Here is a 16,388-nt window from a genome sequence, read left to right as displayed (position 1 = left end):
GATCTCTCGCAGTCGCTCGGATCGATCTCTCGCAGTCGCTCGGATCGATCTCTCGCAGTCGCTCGGATCGATCTCTCGCAGTCGCTCGGATCGATCTCTCGCAGTCGCTCGGATCGATCTCTCGCAGTCGCTCGGATCGATCTCTCGCAGTCGCTCGGATCGATCTCTCGCAGTCGCTCGGATCGATCTCTCGCAGTCGCTCGACTCGTTCTCTCGCAGTCGCTCGACTCGTTCTCTTGCGGTTACTCGTCACGGATCGCTCTCTTGCGGCTACTCGTCACGGATCGCTCTCTCGCAGTTAATCGGCTCGGATCGCTCTCTTGCAGTCACTCGGATTGCTCGCAAGTCTCGAGCATGACGTGATACCGCGAAGACACGTCCAGCCGTGGCGATTTGATTGTGATGGTTTGTTCATGGCGGTACGTTCATGATGATGTCTATGGCTGACTTGTCGTTGGCAGTTTGTCGATTGACGCTTCATTCATGGCAACTTGCTCCGGTGGTTCAGAACAATGTCCTCAAAGATTGTTCGCGCAACCATCCCGGAGTAAGAAGTTTGATCGGAATCAGAAGTATGTCGATGACAGCTCGCCCGAGACGGTCCATCTATGACACTTCATCTACGACAACCTAACCATGACGGTCCATTCATGACAATCGTCTGCGACATGGGTATGTGCCTAGTTCATTGTCTCATAAACCCTATTCGTAAAATTCGCAGAGATCGGTTTCATCTCTCTCTACGAACTTGGGAGGGGGGGCTTACTGTTGGGGGTGAATTTACATCCTCCGTCAAGGCCCATTAAGACAATGAATTATGCCCATTTTGTTAGGAAACCCTAGACACATTTTTCTATAAATGAGGAGCTACCTCCTTCTTAGAAAATATCCTCTCTTTTTCATTTAGACCCAGAACACATCCTATAAAGATTTTACACATTTTTTGATTCACTTTACACTAGAAATCATTCTTGTAATGCAATCTTTGATCAATAAAGTCTTTTGGATGTTCTTTTTCTCATTTGATTCTATGAAGATTTTCTCTAAACCTCAAGAATCTAACCCTTATCCTTAGATTCTTTATTGTATGATTCCAACAAACATCACCAGCATAAACATCGTTTTTGGGTCAAACAATCCTGAACGTTATAATTTTTTTTCAAGAATAGCATTAAACTTTTGTAGCTTCATCTTCATCTACACATCATTTTATTTTTCATAGCCATTTGTATTAAATTTTAGTTTAATATGGTTAAAAATTCAGGTAATTTTGTTTTTACCGTTTAAAAATTTGATATGATTCTGATGTGGTTTAAATTGAATCAGTATCATTTTGGTTAGAACTTTTTGACTAGAAAACCAAACTAACCAATAACCATACTGACCAAATTGTCTTTATAAATTTACCAACTATATCAGAGCTCCTAACCGAACAGAATACCAATGTTCGGATCGGTTCAGAATCACAAGGCCTATGTGGTTCCAATCCATCATCATTCATCAAAGTTAATTCATCAAGAGAATATAATACCGAAAAAACGTGTTGTAATTTCACTACACATCCCTTCATCCTTTATGAAGGGTACAGCGGTTATACAAGAGGGAAAGCATATCTTTTGTTTGATGAATGATGATGGATTGGAACCACATAGGCCTTGTAATATATTACTAGTGTTCGGTCCCGTGCGGGCAAAAAATATGGACTTTTGTTGATGCAATCAACAGCCAGAAAAATGATGAAGAGATAGAACGATTAAGAATAAAGAATGAGAGAAAGAGAGAGTAAATATAGAAAAAAAATTAGCTAACCAAAAATTAGATAAAAGATAAACAGTTTGAAATTATGCCATGAAAGGATCGAAGAAAACAACATGTAAAGACAAAAGAAGGGTGTGGGTAGTTGTTTCCCTTCTTAATGTACGCTTTTATCTCTTACATTAATCTATCATTTTCTCTCATAGTGCACGAAAAATAAGCTCACTGAACTTAAGAGTATCTCGATAAAGAGGGGTTTCATTGGTAAGATTGTTTTTGAAAGGACCCGACCCATTTTTTCGTAACATTAGTACGAGTCTGGCTCGACTTCCTCGATCAGATTTGGGCCGTTTTCATATTTTTCCTTACTTAGAATTATTTCAGAGTGTTAGTTCTTTTTCAGACAGTCAAGTAAAACATAATATGATTTGAATAGATAATCTGAGGTTCGAGTTAACAAGTCAGTTTGCTATAGGCTATTACATGTTAAACTCGTCTTATATCTATCCAAACCCACCATCCTTCCTTCCTGCCTTTGTCTCGCGTTCAAGCTATGTCTTTACCCATTCGGGTCTGGTCTTGATCTGCATCCAAACAAGGAGGCATAAGCAAACAGTATGCTTAGTGAGAGCGGTCATTCCGTCCCACTCAGCCAAGTAAAGCAATCGAGTCAATCAGTCAATAAACGGACATGCGTATCATCAGTCAGTTACTTAGCCGACCCAATCGTTCCAAGCCAGTGCGCCATCAGATTCAGTCAAGCCCTAGCAGGCCAATACGGCTCTAGGCGCATGATCTGATCCAGATGCGTCGATAGAAGGAACCGACTGTTCGGACCAAGCCAGAACTTAGCAGATAATTCGAATTAGACAAGCAATCAGTACATATAACATTCATATCAATCAGACTACGATTCAGTACGATAGGCCACGGTCACGCACTCACCTTTGTCTTAGAGTCGGTTTATTCTGTTTGATTCGGTCTCTTCTGACACCTCTTGAGCGGTTTCCATCGGATCTTCGAACGTTCAGACAGTCGGATTCACCCCACAGACAATCGTTCTTGACTCGGACTTGATCAATCCAGCCAAATAGCGAAAGCTCTCTCTTAATCAGACTTTTCTCTCTCTGAGTTTCTCTCTGGTTCTTTCTTCCCGTTTCCGTACAGAAAATGGCGGAATAAGACAAAGGAGACGATTAAAATGGGCAGTTGGGCGGTTTAGGCCCGAGAAACTGCCAAGTTAACCGTTTCCGCTTATTTTACACGCGGCTCTTAATCCGTAACCGCCACCCCGCGCTCCAAGGCGTTTTAGCGCGAGTTTTTCCTCTTTTCGGACTTTAACTGTTCCCGCCAGTTTTACTTAGGCGAAACTCGAGCTAGAGCTGACTGATCCATTCGACAACTCTAACCGCCTTGTCCGAATCAGACCGTTTCTACTGTAATAGCTCATTCCAGCTCAGTCAACAGTCTTAACCGTTTTGTCTGATTTCCGACAGTCGCTGTCCAGCCGACCAGTTCAACCGTCTTGTCCGAATCCAACAACACTTGTCCGGATCCGACCATCGCTGTCCGAAAATTTCGCTTTGCCTGGATTTTAGTCGAGTTGTCCAAACATCCTGAGTTCCACAAACCGAATGGCCTGTCCAATAACCCGAGCGTAAGACCGACTGATGGAGCTTTGTCTGGCTCAAAAACAGATCCGTTCCTAGCTTTAATCGGGTACATGGTTCCGTTCTAGTCGCTACTAATCAGGCGCCGATCCAAGTTCTCCCATCCACCCACGGAAAGTCCCTCAACTCTGATCAGCTCTTTCTAGCATCATCCAATCCATTTAGTACGTTCTCACAGTCCGGCCAGTCAGTCCTCAGATCATCCTAACAGCGATCTTCGGAACATGGTCGCTACAGTTTTGCTAACTCTCATAGCACTTTGCTACTTCATTTCCTCTGTTTTCAGCACTACAGCTCAACCTCCAATGAAACTAATAACACCATTGCCCACTCTCCCACCGGCCAAAGCTCCTATCAAGATACCAACTCTTCCACCAGCCAAAGCTCCGACCAAGGTACCAACTCTCCCACCTGCCATAGCTCCGATCAAGCCTCCGGTTCTCCCACCGGTTTCACCTCCTAAGTTCAACAGGACACTAGTGGCCGTGCGAGGTGTGGTCTTCTGCAAAGCCTGCAAGTACGCCGGTGTAAACATTCTCAAAGGCGCCAAACCCGTTAAAGGTATATACACTATGAAATGTTCATGCTTCCCGTCCCATTGGTTTATCCTATACGTTTTAGGGACAAATGTAGATGTACATATAGACATAATGTCACCCGCAAATGTTCATATTAGGCATGTTCGTTTAATAAACGTCAGCGACAACGGCAATGGTTCAACATAACAGTTATGATCACGGAAAATACACCAGTCGCTGCAAAAGAGATTTTCTTTTTTGGTCGGTACTGATTCGCCCTAAATTGAAGGATCACTTTAGCTGAGTGTTGGATATGATCCGAGAAGGCAAATGACACTTCTAGAACTGAGATGGATTGAAAGGATCGTCAAGAGATGCGGAATGACTCTTGATATACCCACGATCTAAGACTAACCACCTAAGAAAGAATGTAGTTCGTTGGCTAACCACCAAACAACACAGAAAGATGAATTGGCTGACCACCATATCAACAAGCTGGTTCACACCAATGAACTAGCTAAAGAACTCTCTCTCTCACTCAAAGAAAAGAAGAAAACAAAAATAAACTCAAACTTAGACTGATTTTATTCATATAAGAGTTTACATATTTATACTACTTTGTAGTCAAAGAGAATAAAGGAAATTGTATGAAAACAATTCATATAAAATGAAATCTTTGACTAGAAAATCATAAATGAATCAAAGGCACGAAAATGGATGAAGAATGGTCAAGGTGACCCTTCGGCTACATGTCCAGGTTCATCCGAACCAGTTGAATTCGCGAGAACTGAAGATTTCCTGATTTGTAAATTGCATAACTCCTTCATCTGAACTCCATTTGATCTGATTCTTGTTCGAAGAGCTCTGTAATTGAGTTGAGCACATTCTCCAAGTGATTTCATGCGTAGAAGCCTTGTGGTTTGGATGATATGAGTCAAACAATGAAAATATATCATTACTGCTTCCCATGATCAAGCTAAGCATGTCTGTTTTGCCGGTGCGCTACCCAAGGGCACATCATTCCCTCCCGTTGTGACTAATAATTTTTTTGGTTAACACAACCAAATGCAACGGATCCTTGTTCCCTAATCTCCCGTTGACTGCTTTAATTCTTTGAATTAGAGTGAAACAAGAGTCCAATGGTACGTTATTCACTTACTCAATCTTATTATGGGAAAACAAATTACAATGGCACGTCAAGACGTAGACATGCATGACAATTTCTTTCCAATGAGGTGATAGTATTGTATTACATTAGATCAAGGATAATTTGGCTGATCCTTTGACTAAAAGGCCTATCTAAAAAGCAAGTTATTTTCATTTCGAGGGGAATGGGTCTTAAGCCAGCATAATGAGTCATCAGTTGATGGAAACCTAACCTAGCAACATTGGAGATCCCATGGTCTAGGTTCAATAGGCAAACTAGTTGAGGAAGACTCAAGACGTTTTACACATTTCTCATTCCTATGAAATAATAATGTATATCCATTGATGATTAAGGGTTGAATAATTTATTCTTAATAATGTTAGTATCTTTTGTAGAAGAGAGATAGAATGGACTATCTTTAACTAACGTTACCTATATGGGAGTGGTGTCGGGTCGCACCTATGAGAATTGATTTGGCTAAATTCTCTAGAGCTCTCACGAAGTTAGGATATGTTCAGGACCAAAATGAACACAACCGTATAAACTAGAAATGAGCTGATGAGATATGTGTTTCACTTTGTCTAGGTTTACTATAAAATGTGGTTAATTCAAGACTATAGTTCATTACCCACAAAGTAAATCCGATAAGTTGTTACTAGGAAAGGTTCAAGTCCAAAAGACAATGCATACTGATTCTACTTTCTCAGAAATATTTGAACTTATTTTCTATTCAAATGTGGGGTATTGTTGAGTTTGAATAGAAAATATGGGGTATTGTTGGACTTTAATTAATTAAAGGAAGCAACGTTTCAGACAAAACATGTCGGTTATGAGTCAACATGTGCGTATATTAAAAGGCACCGCTTGAATTAACGTATGCGTTGATTAAAAGCACCACTTGAGTCATTATATAAAGTGAAAGAGAAAAATGAGAGAAGAGAGAAGATTAGTGAGAATCAATTGGATTTAATCTTCTTCTTTCCAATAACAAGTTTCTTAAGGAAAACTCAAAGTAAAGTTTGTTAAGGTCTCGATACGGGTGTGTTGTACGGAGATCGATAGTTGTATCCTAAAGATAAACGCCTACGAAACTACACACACCATTGTAGGAGCGAAATTCTGTCTTAGAAAATTACTTAGGCAAGCCTCTCAAACCACAATCGGTTAAGTTGTGAGAAGAAGAAATATAATTGTCTTGTAACTTTTTATAAAGGTTTATAAATCAAGTAAGATTTATAAAAGTACGTGTGATTGATTTGCATCTGTACTTTGGAATAACACCTATATTATCAACTTTAGTTCAACTGGTGAAAAAGAAACCTGTGATGCTATTCATGTCATGCCATCAAAAAAATTAAATCGACAAAGGTAAATAAATTCACCACAACAATTTTAAACAAATACTATGAATTAGTTGGAATTTGTTCATATTTACTTGTTCAAGTTTTGAGTCACCACCCGCGTTTCCCTAGTAAATTACATTGGTATTGTTTGTAGAAAAGTGGCTTTATATATTTTGATGCAAAGAGTAGTTTGGATATGTTTTGCACCAAAAAGAATAATTATTTTCTTTCAACTTTTTCTATGTTTAGGAAAAGCATTATTCTTTTCCCTTTCCAAATGCCATAGCCAGCTTCTATAGTCATTCTTTCCTGAAAGTTAAGTATTAAGAATTGTCCCAGATGCCACGCTGATATAGAGTTTGTAGAATGAAATAAAAAGTCACATTTCACACCATACAAGTAGAACACATTCATTTTCATTCCTCCCTCTCTCAATTATTACATATAAAATACCTTACATAGATGTCAGCATGCATCACCTTCTGTTTAGTTTTTTTTTTTTTTTTGAAACACTGCCTTCTGTTTAGTTATATCATCATATTCTTATTCCAACAACCTGATCTAGATGCTTAAAAATAAGGTTATACAGTACACAAATGGATTAACTTAAGAGGAGGGAGGCATGGATATCTATGTTCTTCTTCCTCCACAGCCATTCTCTCTCTGGCAGTTGAAGAAAACGGCAGCCACGGGTAGACCGAGATTGTAGTTCTCAGCGAACTCACGAGTGTTGAAGCGTTGGCGCCACTCAGGTGCATAAACAGTTTGTCTTCCGAGTTGCCAGAATAACATCAATGCTACTCGGTGAATTCCGGAAGTGGGACATGGGTTCTCATAGTGCACCAACTCATTGCCTTAACGAATAGTCATCAAACAAATATTTTGGTTATTGCTACGAATGGTTGCATGGACAGATGTAATATATGAAACGGGCTAATCTTTTCCGCTTAAAATTGTTTTCAGTGTATACGAACTCTCTTTTCTGTCCACGTCATGGCAAACACTTGGTTAATTGCATATTTGCATGTATGGCTTAGTGAATATATAGAGTTAAATAAACTCACCAAAAGCGGTTCCAGTTGTGGCAGGTATATCAGTCACCAACCTGTAATGGGAGCATCCATTTAGATTTAAGATATTGTTTTTGTTTTTTTGCTAATGATTTAAGATATTATCTAGCCGCATACTTAAATGCTCTTGATTTTAAAGCATCATAGTTTTTCAATGTTTCCAATCCCCTATATATTATTTGTGAAACATTACAACTTCTTTTTGTAGTCACGTGTCATCACTAGTCCCCTATATATTATTTGTGAAACATTACAACTTCTTTTTGTAGCCACGTGTCATCACTAGGATGATTCTTAGAATTATTAAAGAAATATGTTAGTACATCTAATTATATAATAAGTTTTTTTGTTAAACTAACCATAAATTCATTATTAATGTCATTTATTATTTCCTTAAATAAAGATTACGGAATTGCCTAATGTGGCTAAAGTATATATATGACAATTAATGATTCTGAATAATAAAGATTTGATAAAAAAATAATGTATCTTCTATCAAATTTGTTTAATTTTAAACTATTAAAATAATTTAAAAAAATCACAATAACCATATTATAAAAACTTAGATTTTTCTGTATATGTTATATTTTGAATTTAAAAAAAACGACTATAAATTACTAAAACTGTTAAAAGTCTCACATTCAAATTTTGCGATCCATGGTTTAATAATTTTGTTAAGACAAAATACAAATGATTACAAAATCATATAAATAAAAGTCTAATTTAATTAATCATTAAGATTTAAAATATATATGTATATATATCATTCTAAATTAAACTATAAACCATATTGAATAAATAAATATTTTAATTTCAAAATTTACTTTGAATAATTTTTTTTGATAAAAGTTTTGAACTAACATTGATAATTTTTTTAAAATTATAAATTACTAAAATTATTAATCCCACAATAAAAATTTAGTTATCAATAATTTAAAGTTTTTGATATTAAAGATACACATGATCAAAAAAACATATGAGTAGAAAGCATAATTTAATAGACATTAATATTAAAAATATACTTTATATGTTAATATCATTTAAATTTAATTACATATCCTATCAAATTTTTTAAAAAATTGTTTGGATTAATAAAATTGATTTATACGTTCGCACCAATTTAATTATATATATATATAATAATTACTGACTTTTAATTATTCAATATATATATTTATTATTTCATAATATATAAGAACATATAATACATAAAATAATTTATATATATAATGTTTATCCCGCACAAGGCGCGGGTTTTAATCTAGTCATATGTATTTTTATAAAGGTGAGACAAAAAAAAACATATGTTGCGTAGATAAGCGTATGATATAACATGAAACTCTTAATTCTTAAATGAAAACTAAATTAACCTGACTATAAGTCATGTTCTGTACTTGTACAGAATCTCTGTGAGTGTGGGGTTGTATTTTTCTCTCAAGTAAATTAGAATGAAATGATTAGAGAGCTGATACTAACCAATGGAGATATTCTCGGAGGTGAGGGTTGCTTGGACTTGGCACATCTGGATCCACCATAACCTTCATTTATACCCCGTCAACACGAAACGAATAAGAAGATGATGAAAGATCAAAAAGATCAAGAAAACATTAACAAATGTATTTTTTAAAAAATTCTGGCAGATGATAACGCAAGAATTAATTAAAAGCTTAGATTATCTTAACAAAAAAGCTGATGCTAGTTAATAGAGTTTTTTTTTTTTGCTAAAAAGCTAGTTAATAGAGTTAAGGTCGTAGTTTTTTTTTTTTTTTTTACAAAGAGTACTTAAGGTCGTAGTTACATGTCCTGACGTTCAAAATATGTATTCATTCATATATATCAACTGCTAGGTCATTATATTTTGTCTCAGATATTTATGCTTTCGAAAAGTACATTTAAACATATTTAAACAATTATTCAATAAATTAATTAACTTTTCTTATACCCAATTGGTTTATTGATGTAGTTAAGTTCTCTATAAACCTCTATAAATTAAAAATATTAAAGTTTCAATACTATTAATTAATTCAAAAAACTTATTAAAAATTATGATTTTTCTAGAAATTTTGGAGAAAAAGAAATTAACATGATAATCAAGAAAATTCCCGGAAAAAATCACCAAAAACCCAAAGTAGTTATGCATGCAAGACACTCGAAAACACATCACGTAGCTAGGTAGATAAAAGAAAAGAATTATCGAAGTACAATATCACACTTAAGTTGGTATGCCCAAGCCTAACATATTGACTAAATTAAGTAGATGATATAAGGTGTTTCAAAAAAAAAAAAAAAAAATAGATGATATAAGACGAACCAAAGTGTAGAAATTTCTGAGGTCATCTCCTCCGATCTCGACCGTTGGTTTATTTAGAACTTGAGAAGTCCTTAGATCCAAACCATTAGTAACCTGTCTCTGGCCATAATTAACCCTAAGAGAGATCAATCTCATGAAAGGATCAACAACATCACCCACAACTCTTGCAAGCACAAGAGGATCTCTCGGACTTAAAGACATGATCTTTGATCTCAAGTCTCAACAAAAGCTTGTTTTTTGTTTCTTCGTATAAATCCTACATTTCTATCTTCTATATTTATAGTCGCTGAAATGAAACCATTACAACTGCCTTATTCGTGTCTTGTTATCTTCAAGAATCTAAAACTGGTTCGACGTACGTACATCACTTATCGAGTTATTATCGTCTTCTGATTCATACTTTTCATTTTTTTCTGTTGGTTGTAATGTTGTATTTCATTCCACCACTCTAAACTATAAACTAAAGTTTTGCAAATTATATTTCATCCACTTGCGGCTCGCTAGCCAATAATATCTGGCTTGTTTACTTTCGGCTAAAATATTTGATTTGATTGATTTGCTTCCCCTAGTCAAATACCTCACACATGCTATATGAATCATCGTTCGATTTACACTAATTGCGAATTAAATAGGACATTTCTAGCTTAGTAGCCAATTTGATAGATTGTTGAGGTTTTGAAACGGACTTCTTCTAATTGCCGAGGTTGACCCCAAGACTGGGCCATAATATGTTATAGTTACAAGACTAAACAATAATTAGAGCCGAGCATCTCTATAATATTATGTAAAGTAAAAGTATCTCTATAATATTATTCAAAAATTAATTTTGTACTTTTGGCTTTCATAATTATTAGTTATAATGATATATGTAATGAATTAAAATATCATGCATAATGTTATTACTTAATTTTTATTTAATAATATTTTTAAATTCACTTACAAAAATAACGAAAGGTTTTTTCAAAAAAAATTAAAAAAAAAATAACGAAAGGTCTAGGTTTTTTTGGTAAAAGAAAAGTCTAGTTTTGTACAGAACATAACTTTATTGTGTTTCCATTTTGCTTGTTTTACACAACGCTTTAGTGGTCCATTTTTATTGCACTTCCATCCCTAAGATGAGGATCTTAAAAAGTTATTGAAATACAAAAAAAAAAAAAAAAATTCAAAACATAATATATATGTATATTCATCTAATAGTTTTTGTTTTGTGTAAAAAAGTTAGTACACGATGCTAGCATTTAAATTATTTCTCTCATACTAGAGATAAAATCGATTTTACGTTAAACATAGATATACCAGTGCCGTGCCACAGTGTTGAAAAAAGAAACCTTTGTTTATGGCAACAAAAAAAAAATTAAAGATCAAGGGCATCCTCTATTTACTTTTTTTTTTTTTTTTTTGACAGCAAACAAAATATTTATAGATTCATATTGACTCTGTAAACCAATTCGGTAAATCTGCATCCATGTGAACGACGAAAGACAGTTGTTTCCTAGCACTACGTGCTAAACTATTAGAATTTGAGTTTATGCGATGAAAGCACTATAATAATTTAGATTAATAAAACATGAGCTTATAATTAACGAATACATGGACTTCCTAAGTAACAAACATGTAAACAATTGCTAAAGAACTAAAATGTTTAGATAATGTTGATTATAGTTTTGATTGCATTTTTGAAATATTAAAAAGAGCTAAAGTTGGTGAAACTTTATCTTTGTTTGATTATGGCATAATACATTGAATAATTTAATTAGATTATCTTAAAATTAGTTATAAAATTTAATGATAAATACTTGATTAATATTTTTAATAAATATAAAAAATCATGTTGTATAATTACTACTTTTATTAGTTTAATTAAGTATACGATTTTCCTCTATTATAATATATATTTTTATTTTTATTGTAATTTTTTTATGATTTGCTTATGGCAACCATAAGTGTTGGCTCTGGATATACAGGTTACGTAAACATCTCAACTAATTTGATTGTTTTTCGGATATCATGTAGACAAAGCTTAACAAGCATCTTAATTTACCCTTCATCAACTTTGATCTCTCACACATTAAATTAAGAATTGAAAGCTCCGTTTCAATTCTTTTTTATGGGGGACAACTAAAGTTCCGTTTCACTTGGTGTTAACTAATCGGTTTGATTCACATTCAAAGGAAATTCGTTTGACGAATTACAACCCCAAAATTGAATGTTATTCTTGTTTACTGATATTTCAATATATTTGGTTGCTCTTTTATTGGTGGTTTTCAATTCACTTAGTTCTGTTTTACAATGTAAAAAAGCAACTTTAGTGTTTGGGGCAAACAAAAGGTTGCTCCAATACATTCTTGTGTGATGTCACACACATTCGTTATTTCTGATGTGTTCAGGTTGTACGCGCTTAATTTATAGTTGTGGCAGGTGTCCTCCCTTGTTTTTGTTCTTGTCCTTCTGGATTTATGATTCATTCTTTAAAAGTTTCATTTTCTCCTTTAAAGTTTTTTCGGTCTAAAAGTTACATCAACGATTTAACTAAATTTAGATATTTTTTTATGTTACATTTGAATTTTTAAGAAGACTATAAATTAATAAAACTGTTAAAAGTCTCGCAATGAAAATTTTGTAATCAATAACTTAAAATCTTCTTTTAACAAGATACTTCTCCTTGAAAGTTGTTTATATAAACTGATAAAAGTTTTATTCCTATAAGGCTATACAGCCTTAATTTTTTTTTTTGCGTATGTCCAGTATGAATCTCGTACTTAAATAATAATAATAAAATACATATAGCTTTTTATCCCTGGAATACTTGACTTATCGATTTCAATGAATATAAAAATGCTAAGATTGTTGGGAATTTGTAAAATAAAAAACCTTACTTTGGGAATGTATGGTGTGTGTGACTCAAGCAAATATGCATGGTTTGTTCATGTCATTAACACATGTAACACTAGTAAATTGTGTAGGTTGTGTTGATTTGAGAAGCGGTTTTATGTCTTTTAGGCAAAGGGCATAGTTTTAGTATACTCTTTTTTCTTTAGTATACTAACTAATCTCCTAAACTGAAACCAATATCTTTTTTTTTCCAACCTTTTCTATTAGGAAAACTTATTCCCCACCCCCCCCCCCCCCCCAATTAGTAGAAGTATACGAGATCATCTTTCTAAACTAAAAAGTTGATTCCAACGTCCTAATTATTAAGAGGTGGTCCATCGAAAATATAGCCGAAGAATACAATGTACTGTTGCTATAGATTAATTTGCATACATTCATTTAGAATGACATATAATGTCGCATCACAGAGTATCATACAAGTAAGAACACTTTCTTATTTCTTTCCTCCCTCTCAATTATTAATAGAAAGTATATTCTTTAATTCTATGTAGATGTCAGCAAGCACCGCCTTCTTTTTACTCGTGTCATTGAATTCTTATTACAACAGTACCTCAATGCTTGGATATCTAATTATAGCGTACAATACACGAATAGATTAGTTAGAGAAAGGCGACATTTAGGTTCTTCGTCCTCCACGATCATTATGATCACGGTCAATATGAAATTTGTCAGCGGAAAGACCAATATTAATAACTAATGTAGGGATTTTTGGATTTTTTTGGAGAAAATAGACATCAATTATGCTGGAACCTTATTTTACTACCACTGGAAAACTGATATTTGTAAAAAATAATATGAACATAAATTAAAATTACAATATATACCGAAATATAAGAATAAAGAAAAATTGCAGAGTCGAAATAGTTAATCTTTTTCCTTAAAATTTTAAACGCTCCGTAGTGTGACGGTTTCATAGCGCTCAGATTTCCGGGATACAACTGCAGCATTGTTTCTGTTTATAATCACCGAAAAACAGTATCTATCAAACCTAGTTTTGTGTTGTATTCTCAGACACAAAAAATAAAAATAAAAATAAAACAGCACTATTCTACATGGAATAATTGTTTTCTTATTTGTATGAAAATGAATCTTTCAATATGGAAAGAGTAGTGGGTTTATAAGCTTTTCCAAAAGCTAAGACCCCAAAAAGCGTTAGGACACTGATTCCTATAATTAATATTCCTTCCGTTCTTTAAAGATACATAATCTAGAGAAAAAAATTATTTTTAAAAGATTCATTTTTTACATTTTTAATGCATGTTTTATTAACTAATTGCAAATTTCAAAAATTTTAATTGCACTAATTGATTTTTTATTAGGTTAAAATTGTGGAAAGAAAATAAACACAAAAAAATATGTAAATTTAATATGTTTTATTAAAATGTGTGAAAAGACTAGAATATGAATCTTTAGAGCATGAATCAACCATTATGACATTGTCAAAACAACCATAATGACATAGTCAAAAAACGTTTTTTGATATAAAGAAAAGATATTTATGATTTCTTTTTAATAATTAAATAATTTAAGACAATCACTAAATTGATTTGACTTCAGTCACAATAACAAAAGATCGGTTAGAGTCCGTTGACCAAATTTCAAACTCGATTCCAAATTTGAACCCGAATCTGATTCCAACTTTGGTTTGGTTTGATTCAATGCAATCACACATTTAATCAGATATATCTTTTCCTCACTGTACTATACCATAGTATATTGACAAGGTTCATAACCAAGTCACTACTTCTCCATATATATATTAGAGGACTCATAACTCATATTTCTATGTGGGACATTTACTAATTTTAAACATAGTTAAATTGTCAAACTTTACAAGCTTTCCAATTCCAAGTCAATGACTTTGGACTAACATTTTTCATTCAAAACCAACTTCGATTTTGACATATAAGTATACTACTTCACAGTGTCAAACATTTGGTTATTCTGACAAACATTTTCGTCCGGAAACTTACCGAAAAATGGTCTTAAACTATTTTGTCAAAAACGAGTTCCAACAGATTCTACAGATTGAGGGTTCGAAGAATATGATTTTTTAACAAAAAAAAATTATTGAATTAATAAAAGTTTAAGTTACCAAATTAATAGATCAGAAATCAATTGAATGGCTGGATGAAATTAGCATAAAACAAACATAAAGTTTAGAAGATTTTAGATAAACTAGTTAAACAACTATAACTATACTATTATTTGCGACATGATTTTTCAACTTTGAACTCTCACGTTAAAAAAATTGCAGCAGTTAATATGCCTTTACAACCCTTCATGAATTATTAAATTTGCTCTATATATAATTAACTATAAATTAAAAACAAATTTTATATAAACTATAATCAATAATGTAGATACATCGTGATCACAAATGTTTGAACTGCTTCCGCCACTCGGGTGCATATAAACCATCTCATTGCCTGAAAAACAATCAGTGAACACATTAAGTTAAAACTTTGAATGGTTATAAGACGGCACACAAAACATAATGGGATGATCTAAGTTGTAGACATATGGAGCAGATGAAGTTCACCAACGTTTTCTTCTTAAACCCATTATGCTTTGTCAAGAAGAATAACCTATAAGAATAGAAAGGAAACTGAAATTGAAATTTAGAAGAATAACCTAGAATAATGATTTTAGTTTCATTTCATTTTAAAATAGAAAGGAAACTGAAATTTTATGATAATCTAGAAGAATAACCTAAAAAGCAAAGCAATTGAGATTAATAAGAATCTTTTATTTTTCAGCTATAAAAAAATGATGGGCAATTCTCTTAAAAGATACAAAAATGGTTATTCACTAAAACAACACACAAGGAAGAAAAAGACCAAAGAATTTTTATTAAGGAGGTAAAAGATAACTATATCCTTACTTTATTTATATATAAATAATTATTTAAATAAATAATAAAAAGGAAAAAAATAATTTTTTTTAATCATTTTCGAATAATATGTTTTTCAATTCAAATTATTCTATTTTCTGTTTTTTTTTTGAATTTTTATTTTGAATTTTGAATTTTTTGAAACTATTTTTAAAAAGTTTAATTTAAATTTTAAATATTAATTTTATTATTTTTCTAATTCCTAAACCTCACTTCCAAAAATCCACCTCTCAAATCTAAACTTTAAATTTTGATTAGTTAACCAATATAAATATCTATTTACCTCTTTGATAAATGAGGAAATTACGTATTTACCACTTTCATGCTACCACTTTTCATTTTTACCACCACTAAAGGAATATTTTCAAAAATACATTATTCATTAAGTGGCAAAAGACCCTTATGCCCTTGTTCTTTATAAATATTTAAATTAATAAAAATCTAAAAAAATAAAAAATAATTTTTTTTAATTTTTTTTCGAATTATACTATTTCGAAATTCAAACTATAAACCCTAAAAGTCAACTCTAAACCCTAAACCATTAATCCTAAACCTTTTTTTTTTGAAATATAAATCATCAATCCTAAACCCTATTTTTTTTTTAAATACAAACCCTAAACCCCGAAACATCAACTCTAAACCCTATACCCTAAACCTTCGCCCATCGATCGATAGTCTGGTCAATGGTCAGCTTCAGGTCTTTATCATTTTATCTCCAAAATGCACCAAAATCACCATTTTCCTCCGAATCTCTCCAAAACCTGAAAACATACTAAAAAGACTCCAAAA

The 16,388-nt window shown here is 32.9% G+C and overlaps 2 protein-coding genes across 2 annotated transcripts; one reads left to right on the top strand and one right to left on the bottom strand.

Annotated features, from left to right (window-relative positions):
• Positions 1-460: 460 nt before the first annotated feature.
• On the bottom strand, positions 461-10,890 carry LOC106395002 (protein FLOWERING LOCUS T-like). The gene is made up of 4 exons (XM_022700332.2): positions 9,815-10,890; positions 8,980-9,041; positions 7,498-7,538; positions 461-7,287 (listed from the first exon to the last, which is right to left on the bottom strand). Exons 1-4 carry the CDS (start codon positions 10,013-10,015, stop codon positions 7,064-7,066), a joined length of 528 nt encoding a protein of 175 aa, XP_022556053.2. The 5' UTR covers positions 10,016-10,890; the 3' UTR covers positions 461-7,063.
• Positions 3,650-4,115, top strand: LOC106392877 (non-classical arabinogalactan protein 30-like). The gene is made up of 2 exons (XM_013833653.1): positions 3,650-3,986; positions 4,102-4,115. The coding sequence occupies exons 1-2, from the start codon at positions 3,650-3,652 to the stop codon at positions 4,113-4,115; spliced, it is 351 nt and encodes a 116-aa protein (XP_013689107.1).
• Positions 10,891-16,388: the final 5,498 nt, after the last annotated feature.

The sequence above is a fragment of the Brassica napus genome, chromosome C4 (genome assembly GCF_020379485.1).
Source record: "Brassica napus cultivar Da-Ae chromosome C4, Da-Ae, whole genome shotgun sequence".
NCBI lineage: Eukaryota > Viridiplantae > Streptophyta > Magnoliopsida > Brassicales > Brassicaceae > Brassica > Brassica napus.
The sequence above is the reverse complement of the archived record's forward strand: the minus strand, read 5'-3'. Positions and strand labels throughout refer to the sequence as shown.

Coding starts and splice junctions, on each gene's coding strand:
- LOC106392877 (XM_013833653.1), top strand. CDS start 3,650: ATGGTCGCTACAGTTTTGCTAACTCTCATAGCACTTTGCTACTTCATT.
- LOC106395002 (XM_022700332.2), bottom strand. CDS start 10,015: ATGTCTTTAAGTCCGAGAGATCCTCTTGTGCTTGCAAGAGTTGTGGGT. Junction 9,042..9,814: donor TCAGAAATTTCTACACTTTG/GTTCGTCTTATA, acceptor GTATAAATGAAG/GTTATGGTGGATCCAGATGT. Junction 7,288..7,497: donor CACAACTGGAACCGCTTTTG/GTGAGTTTATTT, acceptor CTATTCGTTAAG/GCAATGAGTTGGTGCACTAT.